The sequence below is a fragment of the Lissotriton helveticus genome, chromosome 4_1, assembly GCF_964261635.1.
Source record: "Lissotriton helveticus chromosome 4_1, aLisHel1.1, whole genome shotgun sequence".
NCBI classification, from domain to species: Eukaryota; Metazoa; Chordata; class Amphibia; order Caudata; family Salamandridae; genus Lissotriton; species Lissotriton helveticus.
In genome coordinates, this window is record NC_136063.1 from 1,922,597,154 (window position 1) to 1,922,616,814 (window position 19,661).

The window sequence follows — 19,661 nt, forward strand, 5'->3', positions numbered from 1 at the left end:
CTGCTTCGTTGGGTTCCGTTGTGCTGGCGGGAGGGTTCAGGCTGAGGGAGGTGGTGAGCTGGTCGGCGGTGATCTTGCTCCAGCTCCTGCGAGGAACCTGTTGCGGGTGGTGGTGGGTCGTGGTTCTTCTGAAGCTGAAGTGGACGTAGCTGTGATCCGTCCAGTGAAGTCCGGTGGAGTGGTTGAAGGAGATGTGCTTGCTGGAGGAGAAGACGGGGTCAAGCGTGTGGCCGGCGTAGTGGGTGGGGGTGTTCACCAGTTGCTTGAGTCCGAGGTTGGCGAGGTTGTCCAGCAGGGTGGTGGTGTTGGGGTTGTTGTTTTTCTCCAGGTGGAAGTTGAGGTCCCCTAGGAGGATGTAGTCAGCGGAGGGGGGGGGAGTGCGGGCTGATGAAGTCTGCGATGTCTTCGCTGAATTGGGTGCGTGGTCCCGGGGGTCTGTAGATAAGGGTGCCTCTGAGGGTCGACACATTCTAACTACCTCCTCAATCTTTGTCCATTCCCGGCCACCAGTGTAACAACTTCACCCTTTGCTTTAATTTCACAATGCCTAGATGTTCTCTATGGTTAATATCCAAAATCATTGCTCTTAACCGTACAAAAACCACTACTCTGTCACCTCTAAGCACATAGTTAGCATCATCAACAGACAACTCTTCTTTGATTTCCAAAAATCTACTGTACTTCTCCTGTAGTTCCTTCTTACTCGACTACCCCTTAACACTAAAATTCATCACCTCATTCAAGGTAATATCTTTGCCACATTCTTCTTCCCATTCCTCCTTAAAAATTGTATTGTTATTGTCCATTCTGTTAGCCACTCTATAATCTTCGCACTCTGTATCAATTTCATGACCCATGGCAATCTACTCAAATTATCCAACACTTGATTTCTTTTTCCTGGTAAGTTTACTAATACGTATATGAAATCCAGTAATCTTAGGGTAATTTTCGCTATCCTAGGGGTAGCTGGCGCTATGCCTTCTGAGGTAAACATTATCAACTAGGGCTTGTGATCTGTGTAATGTAAAATTTGCAAACCCCCCCCCCCCATTCATATTGTCTACATTTTTCAATGGACCAGACAGTGGCCAGAATTTCCTTTTCAGTAACAGAAAATTTATCTTCAGCCGTAGATAAATATCTAGAAGCAAAAGCTACTGTGGACTCATCCCTAGAGTCATTCCTTTGAGTTAACACAGCCCGAACCCCTTCCCACTGGCGTCTGTAGTAATGCTGTGAATCCTAGAATCGAAATCTTATAAGGGAAGGGCAGTACACAAATCACATTTGATCCTGTCAAATTCTTTTTGTAAATCGCCATTCCAAACAAACTCTTGCCTTACTTTTAATATTTGCCTCAGTGCATGCATCTTCATTGTGCAATTCTCCACAAATTTAGAATGAAATTACGCCAACCCCAAGAAAGATCTCGACTCCTATTTTGCTTAAGGGACGGGAGTATTACTTATTGCCATAATTAGCCCCTTCTTAGATGCAATACCATCTCCTCCAACTTCATGTCCCAAATATGTGACTGATTTCATGGCGAATTTGCATTTCTTGAACTCTGCAGTTAATCTGTTTTCCATCAACATACCAAGAACTACATTCAATCTTTCATCATGTTCTGATTTATCTCGGCCCCTGACCAGGATAGCATCTTGAAAGTATGTCACCCCTACATGCCTTTGAAAATTCTGTGTATCAACCGCTGGAATACAGCAGCTGCCGAAGTACGACCAAAAGGCATGCAAACAAATCTACAGCAACCGAAGGGGGTGACAAACGCTGTCAAATCTCTACTGGATGGATGCAACTGAACCTGGTGATAGGCCGAGGTTCAGTCAATGGTGAAAAACTACTTCACCCCTTGGACTGTGTCAACAATTCATCGATCCTAGGCAGGAGAAATGTATCTACCACTATTTTAGTTTAAATCCTCCAAGTCAATCCACAAACGAAGACGTCCATCAGATTTTCGTGCGACAACCATCACAGCCATCACTCCATCTCTCAATCATAGGGGAATACTACTGGCCTTGTGACACACAGGCACTGCCGCTCTTTAAGTACTATTTTATGGACAAATCTGCTCATTTTTCCACCGTCCCTGAGAAAACACTCGGACATTTTTTCTTTGACCTCCCTCACTATGGATTGGTCATGATCACCTTGAAACATGGCCTGGTCTATCCTGTTGGGATTAAGAATAATACCTAAAGCACCTTGATCAATCCACCCTAACACAGTTTGACCTTTCTCAGCCAGATATAGTTTCCCTTTGGCAACCCTATCCTTAAACCAGAATTACTCCTCCACAAATCCAACCATGGAAATCTCCTCCTCAGTAAACTTAACTGGGTGAATATCCATTGGCCTCAAACATTTGTTCAACACATTGGCAAATTTGTCCTCCTACACTGATCGTTGAATAATGGTGTATTGAGACCCTGAATCAGGAACAGTCTGTAGCTGCACACCCCCTATAGTTATGTCAACAGGTTTTTTATTTTTAGAATTAGATCACTCTCCTTAAGCAACATCACTTCCACACTCCACTTCATCTCTTCACAGAACCCCTTCATCACTCAACAAATCTGTATCCCCATCTTCTTCATCCTCCTTGGCCCCATTGCCTTTCACATATTTCTTTTCTGCCTTGTTTAACTTCCTCCTGCATACCATGGCAAAATGCCTGATAATTCCAAAAAAAGACACATTTCGACTTCATTGAAGTACAACGTTTATCTCTAACCATGTGTCCCTTAAATTGGGCGTCTATCCTCCGAATCAGATTTCCCTTTGTTTGTACTTTTCCAATTCATATGTCTCTAATTACGTTTCTCACGCTTCTTACTATCATCTTTGGAAATAGACTCCTTATTTACTACTTCACCATCATTTTTTACGGCTGCTGTAGCACACGTCCTAGAAATTTCTGCTTTCTTTAATATAGCTATAATTTCGGGGGCGTGGCTAGCAGCCAAGCATGGCGGCTGTCTAGAAGACTAGCTCCGAGTGAGAGGCGGCCTCTCCGATAATCCGTGCATGAATCCGTGGCTATTCACGACCTCTGACGGGGGGACCTGAGACCCAGGACCGGGCAGTACTGGCGGCAGAAACTCCGGTACAAAACTGAGTCCGGACGGCGGAGCTACAGCCGAGTGCACCAGCGGCCCGGAGCCTGAATAATGACCGGGGACTCCGGCTGCGGAAGAAGCTGACCGGAAGTGCAGCCGGGCCGGGAGGAAGAAGCCGGAAGTGCCCGTTGACCGAAGTGTGGACATAGAGTCGGGCCGCAGCGTTACGTTATGTATACAACGACACGCGAGCCGAGGTGAGGCGGATGGGTGGCTCGGCAGGCAGCGTGTCGCTACTTTTGAGACGGCTGGTGAACGAGTAGCGCTGCGGGATACACAGGCGCCGACGTGGGGGAACAGCTGTGCGGGATCCCTCCAGCCCTCTCCAGTGGACCTAATTGAGTGGCGGACAAAGTCCGGTGACACCCGCGGCTTGTGCGGCGGGCGCAAGCTTGAAGACGGGGAATCCAACGGGCGGTGCGGGGAGTCCTTCCGACCGACCTGATTGTTAAGGCCATAGACTATTAAGCTATCGGACCCGGCGGCACATCAGAGCGCGTAGCGCCAGAGAGTGGGGAAGACCCTAGCGCACCAGATTACACCATTTCCCTGGACAACAGCACTGTTCACCGCGAGTGCGGGATGCGGGTTTTGGCATTTGTGGTGCCGAGTGGGGCCATCATTTGGAGTGCCGCTGCTGCCAATCAAGCCAGTCAGGACACAGATACCACTCTCTAAGCCTGCTCAAAACAGCGTTTACCCCCTGAGCTGGTTGGTTTGGTGACGAGTGCACAGCGTCAGGGGTTGGGAGGGGCCCTAGCTCGCCGAGATACGCCACCACCACGGGACAACAGTTTACCACTGCTGCGAAGTGCGCTTTTGACTGGAATCGCCGACAAGAACGTCTGAGCCCCCAATCCCGCCGAGCAGGGATAGAACATTACTGTGCAATCGTGGGTGCCGACTAATTGGGACTGACCATATGTATGCCCGTGTCCATCCAGCGGCACTGTGAGGAATCGAGTGTGCAACGGTTATCGCCAACGTTGGGCGAGGCACGGACTACGCGACCGTAGAGGGGTGGCGTGAGAGTTTGAGTGACGGCTGGGCGAGAACACGCTGCTGCCCCCCCCCCTTCTCCCCGCACCGCTCCTCAGGACACTCAACCGGTTCGGGGGAAAAGGAAAAAAAAAAAAAAAAGAGGCAGACACCATGGCGGGTAAAGGCTCCAGAAGTGGCACGGCGCAAACTCGTTTGGAACGCTACGCATACGACAAGAGTGCCTCTCCCCCGGCGGACGGCAGACTACAGGCTAAGAAAACAGCAGACGGAGCGGGGGTGAAAAAAGCAACTCTGGACGATGTGATGTGGGCATTGGCGCAGGTACAAACCACGGTGGGCTCCATATCTACCGAGATAACTCTCATCAGAGCGGATCTCCATAAAATGTCTGAAAAGGTGGGATCGCTGGAACTAGTCACAAAATCACTGGTGGAGGATGTGTCTGCATTACAAACAGAGATGGAGAAAACAGCGGCGGAAAATAAGGCGCTAAAAGAGAAGCTGGATGACCAAGAAGGGCGCTCTAGGAGAAACAACATAAGAATCCTTGGGGTTCCAGAATCTGAAGGTGTCAGAGCGACTGATCTCTTTGTGGAAGACCTGATAAAGACGAAACTTCAGCCTAAAGGTCTGTCGACTTTCTTCTCGGTCGAGAGGGCGCATAGGGTGCCGGGAGGACGACCAAAGACAGGGGCAGCTCCAAGGCCCATCTTGGCGAGATTGTTCAACTTCCGAGATAGGGATGCCATTCTACAGGCAGCAAGAGTGTCCCCTCCAGTGAAGATCCAGAACTCCACCCTGGCCTTCTTCCCGGACTATACCGCGGAGGTGGCCCGTCGACGGAGGACGTTCTTGGACATCAAAAGAGATCTGAGGGCCAGAGAAATCCCATACTCTATGTTGTTCCCAGCTAAGCTGCGGGTGGTGGCGGAAAATAAGACATGGTTTTTCGACAATCCGGATGTAGCCCGGGACTGGCTTGACGGCTGGAGACCGGCTTCTCAGCCACGCCGCACAGGCAGGAACTCAAGAGATCGACGCACGGAAGAACGCACAGACACTCAGGAACCGGGACCAGAGGGTGAGGGACGCTCACCAGCGAGAAACAGTAGTCATGGAGACTCAGTGGCGGAAGAATAACGAGCCGAAGGGTATGGAACATTTATCAGCTACAGAACTGCCGAATAGGCTGCCATGGACGCTGGGATGAGGACCTCCAAGGAGGGTAAGGGGGGTCGCTGCCTCCGGAGTATTCTTCTCCCCCAACGAGCAAGTAACTTTGTGTTTCAATGTGGGATGGGTTAAGCACTCTGCTGAGTTGGGGTGGCGGATAGTTCAAAGTCCGTGTAGCAGGGGGGCAGGGAGGGGGGGAATTCGGGGAAGAGGGGAGTGGGGAGTGTTCTTTTTTCTCTGTTTAACTTGTTTGACTCATTGGGGTGGTGTGCGATGTATATGTATTGACGTATTGGTGGGTGTAGGCCAAGCGCAACGTAGCCAGTACACAGTGAAAGCGAACCTGTCTCTACAAGCACAGAGGAACACCTACGCAGATGGGTGTAAACCGGGAATAATGACACCAATAACTGCGACAACCGTGTCCATCCTTATAGACGGGAAATGGCGCGCGATATTCAGACTGATACCTTAGATGTAGTTCCCCACTCGGGGCCAGTAAGTCCATTACAGTTGATGTCCTGGAATGTGCGAGGACTGGGGGACAAGATAAAGAGGGGGCTGGTTTTACAGGGTATCAGGAGGTTGAATCCTGACTTGATCCTTCTTCAGGAAACGCACCTAGTGGGCCCAGCCAGCAGGGCACTGGACAGACGGGGATACCGCATGATAGTGCATTCAGACTTCACTTCAGGCTCCCGGGGGACAGGCATTTTAATGAGGAAGGCATCCCGGTTTATACTGCAGACTACCAAATCTGATGACCACGGCCGATTTACGGCAGCATGTGGACAATGGGAGGGGAAGTCGCTTAACGTAGTGTCGGTCTACATTCCACCGGCGCTGCATGCGGCTGCCCTTCCTGACTTGGGGAAATTCCTGCTGGAGCTCCCGGAAGGGGACCTTGTGGTAGGGGGCGATTTTAACGCAGTGGCTCATAATATAAAGGATAGATTTCCGGTCCGGACGCAGACTCCTGGCCCATCCCGTTTTGGTGAGTTCCTGGAGGCACAAGGCCTACTGGACATATGGCGACATCTTAACCCTGAGGACCAGCACTATACCTATTACTCTGCAACCCATAACAGCCTCTCGCGCATTGACTACTTCCTCACGCTGGGAGGGGGCCACCTTACAATACATGACATGAGGATTAGGCCTAGAGGAATTTCAGATCACTCTCCCCTAACACTGAGCCTGTCCTGCTCTGAATGGGTCCGCAAAAGAATCTATCCAATCTACCCAGGGTATCTTAAGGTACCACACATCTGTAAGGAATTGAAAAAGGCAACCCGAAATTACTTCACAGAAAACATGGATTCTGTATCCTCCTCCACGACCTTGTGGGAGGCCTATAAAACAGTGTTGAGAGGGCAAGCGATCACGACAATAGCGGGACACAAACAACAGCAAAAGAGGGAACTACAAGACTTAGAGCTAAAATTGGAAACTGCGCACACAGCCCATATGGCGAACCCGACGGAAGATACACTGCACGCGCTTTCCCTCTGCCAACAAGTGCATGACGACCACCTTAGACGACGGACGGTTGAGAACATAGCAGCGACAGCGCACAGGGTGTACGATATAGGGGACAAAGCCAGCAAACTCCTGGCCTGGCTGGATAAAAAAAAGGACGGTAGCAAAAACATACTACAATTAAGGGATTCGGAGGGGGCTCTCCACTCGCGTCCCGCGGAAATAATAGAGATCCTAGCCGATCATTTCCAAGGGGTATACACACCGGAAGTAGAAATTACGGCCGAAGCGGCAATGTTAGCACTCCAAACTGTGCAGACCATGACTTTGCCACAAGAAGCTGTTGACGAACTAGAGGCGGACATATCGGTAGAAGAAATGCAAACGGCAATTAGAGCGCTTCATACAGGTAAAGCACTGGGCCCTAACGGGATCCCGATCGAATGGTTTCAGACTATGACGGAGGTACTGAGCGAACCCTTGCTGGCCATGTTTACAGAGAGTCGAGTTGAAGGGACTCTGCCCCGTGATCAGCGAATGGCGACAATTGTGGCCATACCAAAACCGGGCAAGCCACCCACGGAATGTGCATCATACCGTCCGATTTCTCTTCTTAATGCCGAAGCAAAAATTCTGGCAAAACTACTGGCCATTAGATTGATGCCCCATTTACCGTGCCTGATTCATCCAGACCAATCAGGCTTCATGCCACATAGAAGCACGGCATTGAACCTTCGTCGTGTACATGGAGCAATAGCACGAGCACCCTTACTAACAGGGCAGGCAGCCATACTATCATTAGATGCCAGAATGGCGTTTGATATGGTGGAATGGCGCTATCTCTTCGCAGTGCTGGCCCACATGGGCTTCAGCCCTAAATTTATTTCCTGGATAAGACTTCTTTACGCGAATCCAGTCGCACACGCAGCAGCAAATGGCCATATCTCCCGGGAAATTCCATTGGCTAGGGGAACGCGGCAGGGTTGCCCGCTCTCCCCCCTACTGTTCGCCTTGGTTCTAGAGCCACTGGCCACTGTCATTAGAAATACCCCGTTGCTACAAGGACTACGATGGAGAGACGACTGGGAAGATAGAGTTTCCCTATATGCTGATGACATGTTGGTCTATCTGGCTGACCCGGAGAATGGCATCCCGGTGCATGGACACACATGGAACCAATTCAGGCTATAAAATCAACTGGGCAAAATCGGTCATTTATGTGCTGAGGGGACCTACTCCGAATCTTCCTAACACCTGTCCCTTGGCGATAGCGGATGTCTCGTTTAAATATCTGGGGCTCTATGTCACTCGTGACGCCGCGGTATTTTATGAGCAGAACTTGCTACCACCGCTTACACGCTTAAAAGCTGACGTGAGACATTGGAGAGCCCTCCCTTTGACAATGCTGGGACGAGCGGCACTGTTCAAAATGATGGCATTACCACGTCTCCTATATATATTAGAAAACACTCCAAATTTGGTACCGCCCTCCTATTTCCAGAAAGTGACGACGGTGGTGTCGGGTCTGTTGTGGGGTGAGCGCCCAGCCAGGGTGGCACATATAAAACTCAATCGCGGTTGGTACGACGGTGGGATCGCCCTGCCGAATATTCAATTATATTACTGGGCATCGCAGCTCAAGGTGATAAATCAGTGGATCCATGCCCCACAGGATGACCCGGCATACCGGGCGGATAGAACGCAGCTAGGCACACACAGCCTACTGGCCCCATTGTACAACCAGGGTCTCGTGACAAAGCTGATAGGCCCAACCAAACACACAGTGACGCTATGGCATAGGGCACAGACTAGACTCAAATGGAGAGGAGTTATAACGAAACTCACACCTTTGTGGGACGCCAAACTGTTAGGATGCTTGCGGTATAGCAAGGGGTTTACCCAATGGGACAACATTGGGATCTCCACGGTGGGTGATCTATGGACCAGCGATGGAATGGTCTCCTTCTCCTGCCTACAACAGCAGTACGAGTTGGGTCCCAACGAAACCTACCGATACATACAAATACGACATGCCATGATGGCGGCCATAGAATCGGGGTCCTCGGTCCCGGACTCGTCGCCGCTAGAAGACCGTCTGCTCACTGACTTTATGCAGACGGGCGCCACGTCTCTTACTTACCGAAAATTGCTGAACAACTTGCCGGACCCTCTGGTCAGATTAAAAGAGAAGTGGGAGGAAGAACTGGGTGCGATGGATGAGACGGATTGGAACGCTGCATTGGCATCCCCACGGGAGGCTGGCGTTTCGACCCGATTTCGATTGGTGCAGTTTAAGATATTGCACAGGGTTTACTACACCAGAACCACACTGCACAAAATACATAGGGCAGACCACCCGAACTGTCTCCGGGGCTGTGGAGAGGGAGGGACACTGCTGCACACACTTTGGGAATGCCCGATTATCACTGACTACTGGCGGCAAATCATGCGCACCATTTCCCAAACCCTAGAGTTATCACTGACTCCAGACCCCCGTGTGTGCCTGTTGCATGTGTGGGGACAGAGTGATCTGACGCGTCAGGGGAAACAATGGGTAAACAGTGGGGGTCATGGTCGCCAAGCGGGATATAGCGCAGAAATGGGGAGTGGCGAAACCCCCAACCCTGGCACAATGGTGCAGAAACATGGACAGAATTATGGTGGTTGAGCGAGCAGTGTATAAGATGAGAGCCAACCCCCGCAAGTGGAATAAGATCTGGCTGCCCTGGAATAGTTACAGGGGGGAACTGTGTGAACCTCTTCCTGAAGAAGATTTAGATAGTTCAGGGGATGAGGAAGAGATAGGCGACTGAGGTACTTAGAAGTCTCGATAAGGGTCGGGAGGGGGTTGAGTTGTGGAAAAGATTGGGTTCCTGCAGGACTAGGGGTAGGAGGAGATGAGATAGAGGCCGGGGACACCCACTCACGTGGGCTACTGAATATACATCAACACCAAGAGGAACAGATAAATATTCTTATTGAGTCAAAGTTGGGATCAGGGGGGAGGGGGGCAAGTTAAAAATTAAGACGATTCAGATTCTTCACATATTATCACATTGCCTTGTGTAAATTCCCGAACTATTGCTGCCGGACCGGAAGGTTGTCGGCTGAAGAGCTGTGTAACGAATAAGGTGACTAATTGTATGGGAGACAACTGATCTCCGGGTTGTACGAAAATGCAATGTGTATTTGACAAATACTAATAAAGTCTTACCAAAAAAAAAAATATAGCTATAATTTCATTAAGGGGAGACTCCCCACCCACCGACAAGTTCTCTTGAATACCAGTATTGTTAGAATGCATAACCAGTTGATCTATTATAAGATCGTCATGTAGTAACCCAAATTTACTTGTAATTGCTAATTTCTTTAGTACAGCAAATTAATCTTATGCACACTCCTTTTTAGCTTGCTTCCTTTGGAATAAGTAGTACATATTCATGGCTACACAAACATTGGGATGATAAGGAACATCTAAATTCTCCAACGGTTGTAAAAACGCGTTTGCATTTTCATCTAGTCTTACTTTTATTTCTATCTGGTTATATACACGTGAATCCTCCAGCCCGAAACTCTGTAAAATAATCTTTTTTTTCCTAGATGACGTAAATTCATCTTCATTCTCTTCTAAAGTTGAGACATAATTTAAAAAATAATCCTTCCATTCTGGCCACTTCAAAACAGGCTTACCAGGACGGGGTAAAAACTGAACTGGTGGCGTGAGTCCATAGTTTTGCGAACATATATTGATTGTATAAAGCTGGTTTACTGAAAATCTTGGTAGTTAACAACAAAACCTGTTATTCTGGGTAATGCCAACTTACACTATCAATTGCCAATGTGCTTAGGAAGTATAATGATAATTATTGATCTGCACTGCACATAACTAAATAAGAAAGGTACTATACAGATACCTAACGTACCATAAAATGTTTGTCAATTAAATAGGTTAGTGTCAATGGAATTACATTCCCCAAATAACTGCAGTAAAATGTATGGTGTGCACATTACCGGATGCACAACAAACCATTGTTACTGTCGTCTAGTGTGCATATCACCGAAATGTGCGTTGACTCCCTGAAAATCCCCCACAAGCTCCCTAAATGCGGGTGTGCGCATCACAGACATACGTGCTGAGAACCCTCCCGGACCCCACATACGTGAGAAAGCTTCCTGTAACTCTTGGAGTGTTTGGCCAAAATGGTGTCACATATCGTCTAACGCGTAGTAATGTACTCGAAGTTGCTCAAGAAACGTTCTCGAGGTTCCCGGACAACGCCAGACACTCGTGACATAACAAAGAACACGGGTTGCTGGATAATAGCCAACTTCTTGCGAACACTTTTCAAGCCCCCATTCGCCTGCCACTCTCGTGCTGGATCCCAACTCGGTCCTAAAATCCTCCAATCCTTCCACAATTCCTCTATCCAGCTCATATAGACGTTGCAGACGTGCAACACTAGTCCCCAACATAGCGGGTAGTTTCCTCTTTTCCTCTACTTGCTCTCCATCCATAATCCGTTCCTGCTGTTCCTTGAAGCATCGCCATATTCTCGAGGATGAACACGCCATATTTGCTCCTCACAGCTCTTTTACTTTCTCAATTCGTCTCTTGTAAATGTTGTTGCTTTATTTTTTATTAATAAATGTCTGTGCCCTGAGGTAACCTGTGTTTTTTGATAGACTTAGGCCGTTAGAGACGAGCCTCACGATGTGTTAATCTATTAATTCATAAAGAAATGCACTTTCTTACTGAATTTACAGTAACCTGTTCTAGTTTGCACTAAATATTTGATGATAGAGTGAAACTCCAATTTGCTGTGCTATATGCTCTTAAAACTAATCAACCCCCCCCCATCTCCCCCAATTGTAATTTCCTCTGTTTGCCATTATTTGAATAAATATTAAATCTTTTGTTGTCCCCTTGGATAACTTTCCACACACTTTTCCGCTTCTCCCTTTAACCTATGTCTGTTCAGGCCCATAAACCTTTAACAGAATATCACATAATGGACAACCCAGTAGAGTACCCAACTAAGAAATGAAATAAAATAGAGATTAGTTGAGCACTCTACTACCCGAAGGTGTCTAGGGGCTGAAGATTCGGAAGAAGTGGAGAAAGAAACCTAGCAGACGCCCTAAAAAAGTGGAAAGAACAGTATAAAGGAAACATGGAGAAGGACATACTAAGGGGGCTATAAACATAAGAAATACCAAAAAAGGAACTGCAGAGCTTCTCAAAGCCCAAACTGAATGCCTATCTCTTGCACTTCTTTTTCCGTAACATAATAACTGCTCCTCGGTGGTCCTCACACTCAACATGTAAAAGCTTCCCACACAGGATCAAAACAGAGGCAACATCATTCCAACCAAACACCCTACCTGGTGTAGCATGCTACTTGTGTAGACAAGCAGTTAATTTCCCCACATAGGGGTACTAAGCGCTATGTAAATGTTGAATTACAATAAGCACAGTTTTAAGCAGCCGTAGATGAAGAACTGTGCATCCCTCTCCACGTCTGCCCCAAGGTGAACCCTGATCGTCTTATGTATGCAGAGTAATTGGTGAGCTCTGTTAGTGGGAACATAAAGACACAGGGTCGGACTGGGACAGAAAATAGGCCTGGGCACCCAAATAAGTGTCCCCAGTAGCTAAATAGTTAATGAGGGCCATTTATCTAGCTAATTAGCCAGATAGCTGAAAAAAACTGGCCCCTGCTAGCAAATCAGGCCAGTTTTGAGCCTGCAAAGATACTCTGTATAGTCTTAGCCCTTACAGGACAGATTAGTGTAGGGTGTGGCTGTCAGGGAAGCAACATGGTTGGGACCCACAGCAGATCTTACTCTGAAGGTAGACAGCCTCTGTCTGGACAAAAAAAACATCTATTTACCATGTGTGAATTCAGAAAAAGGCTGCCTAAGCTTGACGTATACTGCAGAGGTACATGTAAAATGCTCTGAATTTGAACTTGGGGCACTGCTGTGTGATATTATAGCGCATGCACACGTGCTGCAATCATTTGCAAGAGGTGCCTGCATTTACACCCACTCTAGCATTTAATGGTCCCTTCTGCGAGTAAGATCGGTTGCAGGGGAAGGCATGATGCACACATGGATATAGTATCTTCTCGTTGGTTTTGTGCCTTTGGAACTGATCCCTACTCTGCATGTTGGTGTATCCAACTACATTTCTTTTTTTTTATCAGGTGCAGAAATTCAATTGTTTGTATTTCAAAGGATGGGCTTTTTAATACCTGTATTTTAAAATGTTCTTTACCTCTACCTGGAGTACCAGCCCTTGTCGGCAGACACCTGTTCCTCCACCAAGGTAGCTAATGGGACCGATCCTTTGTCATATATCCTCCGGCTGCCTTACTACGTGCTTGTTAAGTTGATGAATCCTGGACATGTTCATTGTTTTGAGTCTCTGCCTCACCTGTCGTGTAAACTGCGTACTGCATATGCGCAGTAGACCTCGGTAAATGAGGTACAACAGTTTAGCGCTAATCGGGGTTTCGAATCCTTAAGAGACACTCTTCAAGCCTCTTCTGAATGCAGAAAAAGAGTGCTAGTGTTCCAAACATTCAGTGCACTTCCACAGAAGGAACATGTCAGAGTTATTCTTTTGAGGCTTTTCTAGATAAATGTCTAGCTGCCAGAAATAGTAAGTTTGTTATCTAGATGGCTAGATGTTTTAAAGGGCTATGTATACCATCTGGCTTATAGACCAGCTTGTCATAAGACACAGCCATTTAACCCCTTCACTGCGGCGGCTATTCCGCCGCAGTGCTAAGGGGGCGGGGCGGAAGAGCGGTGTGCGCATGCTGGTGACGGAACCGCTCCGTCACCAACGTCGGTTGCGCTGTGCTTATGACGGAGCGGTTTCGTCACGGCCCCGCCCGCTCAATAGAACGCTCAGCGCAGGGGCGGAATACGCGCCGCGCAGGCGTGCCGAGCGGGCCGTGACGGAACCGCTTCGTCATCAGCACAGCGCGACCGTGGCTGATGACGGAGCGGTTCCGTCATCAGCAGGGGAGGGGTTAAGAGAGGTTAAGAGAGATCATGCATGTGTAATGTGTTCCCATGTTTGGTTTGTGAGATTGGCCTTGTTTTACCTCCTTGAGCGGTACCAACTCAGTTCAGTAGTGAATTCCCATAGTCGTTTCCACAGCTTGTTTGAGGTCCTCTTTTGGAGTGAAAGGTTTTTTAGCTTTAATGAGCCTTACTCGTAGTGGGCGACTTGATTTCCATGTTTTTATGTGAGTTTCTTGATGTTGCTTGTAAATTCTGAAGTGAAAACTAAAGATTTGGTTTCCGATGGGATGCCTAATCTCCGCACAATCTTCTGCTATTTGAGAATAAGGTTTCTTGTTGGAACAGAGCTAATAACAGTTTTCGGTTTTCCAAAGTCGCATATAATTTAAGCAGTGTTTGAACTACTTGCATGATTGGTTATCGCCTACATATTGGTAGTAGGTAATGCCCAATGAGTTATTGCTGACATTCATTTCTCAGGGTGTGTGAAAAGTATGGAAACTAAGGTGGAGGCTGTGGACCCTCAAAAAGTGTGTGCAATAGTGGGAATATTGGGGTCGGTCTTTGATTTTGATCATCTGGGTATGATAAGTTGGGTAGGATTCAAGCCAGTTTTCATCTTGTCCTTGTATCTCATGAATGGTGTTTTAAGAACTGTCCTGTGAATGACAGCATTGAACGTCACCGCTATGTATCTTTTTTTCTGGACTTAAATTTGTTACACATTTGTCGAGGATTTTGGCAATTTAGGATTGGATGATTAGTTTTCATTTAGGTTGGGAGCTGCACTGTTTTTTTTAGGATTGGTTTTACTATTCCTTCTTGAGATTTTTATTCTGGCTCCAGCTAATGAAAAAATTATTATGGCATGCCACTGCTGTAGAAGGGAGAGGTGACGGATTTTGTTACAGGGTTAAAAAATGGTCTATATTGCAATTTGCCTGGGTTGGTTAGTCAATTATCTTCTGTAAGGTGTCCGGGGTTATGTTAGACAAGCTGGTTCAGTTATATTTGTGGAGTTTCTTAATAAATGTAATATGTTTGTGAGGACCGTGGAGGAAGTGGCTGCACCCTGTTTTCTGATGGTCCAGGATTTTTATCTTCGATACCGATTATATATGGTTGATCATGCGTACATCTTCATCTATTTATAAACGTAATAACAATAACTATTCAAGCGATGTTCAGAGTTTCCTGAATTGGTTCATATTTAGGTGCTGTTTGAAATTTGTTTTAACTAGTTTCATGTTTTGTTTTCACAGGGTTGGTGTTGATTCTGACCATGACCAAGCGGTAATTATTCCCTTTTAAACTATTTATTTCTGTTTGTCCAAAGAGCAATAAAGTAGCAGTAATTGGTCCTCAAAATTACACACACGGTACAAAGCCCTAGTTGTTATGATTGAGGGAGGTCAGTCAGGTTCCAGAGGCTGTAGCTCTTCATTTTCTACCCTCCTCCTTATTGTAAATATCTAATAATTGAAAAGAACGGAGATGGGTGCATTACTGGTGGCACTTAGTGTAAAACTGAAGGGCGCCTGATAAGAGAATAGATACAATAATTCATGTTTACTACCCACACTGGACAACCATCCAGAGCGAATCCTATGCAGACTCAGACTGAACAACTTGTGATTTCTTTCCGGGAAGGACATTTATCTCCCTCCACACTTAAAGAAAATGGTGTAACACCCCACTTGCCCTACTCTTGTACTGTAGAAAATGAAACGAGGCGAAAATACAATACAGATGTTTCTCCAGCTTCCTGACCAAACAAATTAAGAGGGAGGACAAAAGGCTAATGGGGTCTTAGATGTAGATACTGAAGACAAAAGTGCACGTGGCAGAGACCACTCAGACACGAGGCGACACTGGGTGTGAATATATTTGGCGAATGTTGGATTGATTGTTGACTGCAGTTCAAACAGTCCACCTTTGATAGCAGTCACACATTTAATACAATTTAAATGCTTCCAGTACTTTTATCGTGTCCCGAGTTAGTCGCTAAATTGGATACGAACACAGACGGACAATACAATTTTATGTAAATTCTTTTAATGAAAACAGGTGGACAGTACATTTTTATGTAAAATTGTTTTAATAGGTTTTACATACAATAGTGACTTCCAGTAATCATTTCCATTTTCCACCATTCCCAATGTGACAATGCCCATACATAATGCCCCTGTAACTATAACTCCCCCCCCCCCCTCCCTGCACAAAGATGGTTCCTTGCTCTGTTGTAAGTCTTCTATGGACAGACAATGCAGGTAAGCGATGCTTGAGGACATCTTGTCAGCCACTGCTCAGCAGTAGCCAAATGTTGGGAGGTAGAAGGTATCCCGCTACAGGACATAAATGTGAACATACCATTACTCTTCTACTGGCCTGTTGGGTTACGCGGCCTGAGTTCCCTATGGGATTTACCTCTATGGCACTGCTGTTCGCAAAGAGTCAGGGAGAACCTTTCTGCACTTCAGAAGAACTGGCTGCTTGGCCTTGCATGATGCAATTACACTGTAGATAATCATTCAGCCATGGTACATCCCGTGGCCCGGCCACCTGCTCTCTGGGATGCATCTAGTCCGTTCTTGCTGAAAAATAAGGACTCCTCTCACGCGTTAATTTCATAAATGTATTAATGTCCTTATTCTGTACTTGTTATGTCAATAATGTCTCATGTCTGAATGAGTGAGACTTACAACATTATTCTACTACACAAACTACTGCATGCAACAAACATGAAAACTACTGCTCGGTTATTCAGGTGACGAAACCATTAACCTTTTACAGTTTTGGAACCAAAACTGCTGCAATATAGGATTATGGTTTATACATGCAAATAGCATAACTTTGTTTGCGTGAACCTTCTGTACGGGATTGACTGAATACCCACAGCAGATATGATGTATTAAATTATAAATAAAGTAAACAAAAACGCCCCCTGGTCCTTCTGATTTAGAGCACCAAATTCATACTCAATTAAATTTCCAGCATGGCATGTTCTCCTCTGAAGGAGCTGATCCTGTGAGGCGACTGCCAGTGCAAGCTATGCTGGGGGTGCAAGCTGCTGACTCCTTATTGAACTGGGCATATTTTCAGCTTTTTGTACATTTAGCCTATCAGGGTGTTCTTCCTTCACGTGCTTCTCGGCAGCTGTATGTTGAAGATGGATGCTAAAATGTTGCCTTATGTATTATTAAAGATAAAGGAGAAAGATGTCTAAAATTCGACCATAACACCCAGTCCCCTCTTCCAAGACTGACGTCCCACTAAAATCACTCTTTTGTTGGACGCCCCCCCCCATCCCACCATCTTACCAAGCTGTCAACTACAGTGTCTCCCAGACAAGCTCTTACTTCCTGGAGGCATTCTGGACCTATTTAATGAAGTGATTCTGCAGTGTACATCCCCACTTTAAAAAGGTACTGAACATTCTGTCAGAGCTTTGGGGCAACACAAAATCTAGAACATGCGTCTTACGTTCAACCATATGTCATTCCTCACGTTCTTTCATACAGATCTTTAGACTGTTCTTCGTAATAAGACTGATCACACACACTTGACCCAAGATCTTTCTGGTCATCAGCGTCCTATGTGTACCTGTGTTACTGCCTTTCTTACATGCATGATGCAGTTTTGTTTGAAGGGGTGTACTCAGTGCTGTGTCGCTGGCTCCCTCTGGCTTCTACCAGATAGGCACTCATCTTACTTAAAAGCATTTTAGATCTCTTCATTTGCGTGCAATGGCGGTGGACAACTGATATATTGTGCATTAGAAGGCGCTCACAAAATATCCTGCCCTCTAGGTGCAGTGCAAGTTGGACTGAATATCCCCAGTGGTTTGTGAATCATTTTTTCACTAGACCTCAACTTTTGTAAATAAGAAAGAGACGTTTTGAAACATCTTAGAACTCTTCCCCCCCCGCCCCCACACACACTTTGATCAATCTGCTTGAAACTATAAACCATCAAGCCTTTGTGCTTGGATACCTCTTTCATGCAGAGAAATCAAATGTAGCCTAAATTACTATCAAACAAAAAAAGCCCTTTGTCTAGTACTGATACAAATGCTATCGCGAGCCCGGTAATGGACTCGAGGACCTTGAGAACACTCTTGCCTTAGACTCTGGTTGCTTAATGGGTAGAGTAAGGCTCACGTGCCCTGGTGAAACTCTTTGAACCTGTGATGTTGAATGTTATGTTTAGGATCTTCATGCACTTAAATGATTGTGGCTAATCTTTTGTATCCATCAACAGGGCGTACCTGAATCTGAACAAAGATGTACAAGAACAGAAAGTGCGTGGCTGTTTAGACGATGGTACAACTTCGATTCATAGTATCCTTTCAACAAAAAGTTCACAAACTGGATGTGAAAGTGATTGTGCACTGCAGTGTTTTTGAGCAGGCCTGCTTTTGACATGTTTCCTGCACTTTCAAGTTGATTGACTGTACATACCAGCTATTTGTATTTCAAACGTAAATTAAAAATGCAGCAAAGCTCTGTGATGATCCAAAACTGATACATGACAAGTCTTCTGATTTAGTCTGAAAGTTCCAAAGCCTCGTTAAACAAGCTTTCGCAAAGCCAATTGGTCTCACCTTTAATATACGCAGCAGACCTATTGGCTTTGCTAATGTTTGTTTGCTTTGGCAAACTTTGTTGCCAAAAAACATTTATAGATGGTGGTCCTTGCGTGCTTGTGGATGCACGAGCGGTCATCTTGGATTTGTTTTTGTCAAACTAGAACAAAAAATAATTGCAAGCTGGCTTCCCATGCACCTCCGTGTTCGTGTTCATGCAGGATAGCCATCTTTCATAATTTTCAGTTCAAATGTATTCTTCATTTACGGTTCCCAGGCAGCCAACAGCCAGTTTTGAACTGTCAAATAAGAAAAAGAATAAGCGAGATACCGTGCAAATTCTTTGCAATTTAATGGCGACGGAGATCTTATGTTGTGCAGTCGGAAAAGTTCCACTTTTACTCCCAACTGGGTTTTGGCCGTTTCCTTTGGTCACACCACTGATACCCTCCGAGATGGTGCGTAACCTGGGAGTTAATTTTAAAGACAAGTTGAGTCTGGAAACTCAAGTAAACAAAACAGTCGGGAGTAGCTTCTCCCTCATTAGAGTGCTTCGGCAGATTCTTCCGATGTTACCAACACAGGCCAGAGCGCCGATAGTAAGGAGTGTCATCTTGAACCGGCTGGATTATTGCAATGCTTTGCTGCTGGAATCCCCAATGTATCTGATTGGTAGACTCCAGAGAATCCAGACAATGGCGGCCAAGTGAGCCCTAATGAGACCTCGATGCTCATCAGCCTTGCAGGCTCTTACGGAGCTCCATTGGCTTCCGGTGTTACAGACGATACAATTTGAGTCTGTCTGTATTGTTTTTAAAGCTCTGCATGGTCTCGGGCCTTAACCGTTGCAGAATAAATGCAAATGGGGTGTCCCCATCCGTAGTCTTCACTTGTCCGCAGCTAAATTGGTGAGAGTGCCCAGATTTAGAAAAACAAAATCGGAAGGAAGAGCCTTTAACATTTCAGCGGCGCAGCTCTTGAATAAACTTCCAACGGACCTCCGACAGATGGAAGATCTGTTGCAGTTTAGGAAGAAAATAAAGACCTGGCTCTATCCCAGAGCATAATTTTAGTCCTCTTCTCCTTTGGAAAATTGCCTCTCTTATAGCCTCTATGCTCAGCAGGGCACACGTATCTCAGTGCCAGGATACTTGTAGGGTCACAGTGCGCTCTATAAGTCCTGATAACATTAACATTAACAATTCTACTCAAGATGGCATCTTTTGCCGGACATACAAAAAATGTGA

General features: G+C 46.3%; 1 protein-coding gene across 1 annotated transcript in view; it reads left to right on the forward strand.

Moving 5' to 3' along the window:
- Positions 1–19,661, forward strand: part of SLC9A6 (solute carrier family 9 member A6) — a 361,491-nt gene that overhangs the window by 327,117 nt on the left and 14,713 nt on the right. Inside the window, exons 13-14 of the mRNA XM_078688580.1 lie at positions 15,092–15,122; positions 18,090–18,169. Of these exons, the coding sequence (XP_078544706.1) occupies positions 15,092–15,122; positions 18,090–18,169 (111 nt within the window). The remainder of the gene's footprint in view (positions 1–15,091; positions 15,123–18,089; positions 18,170–19,661) is intronic.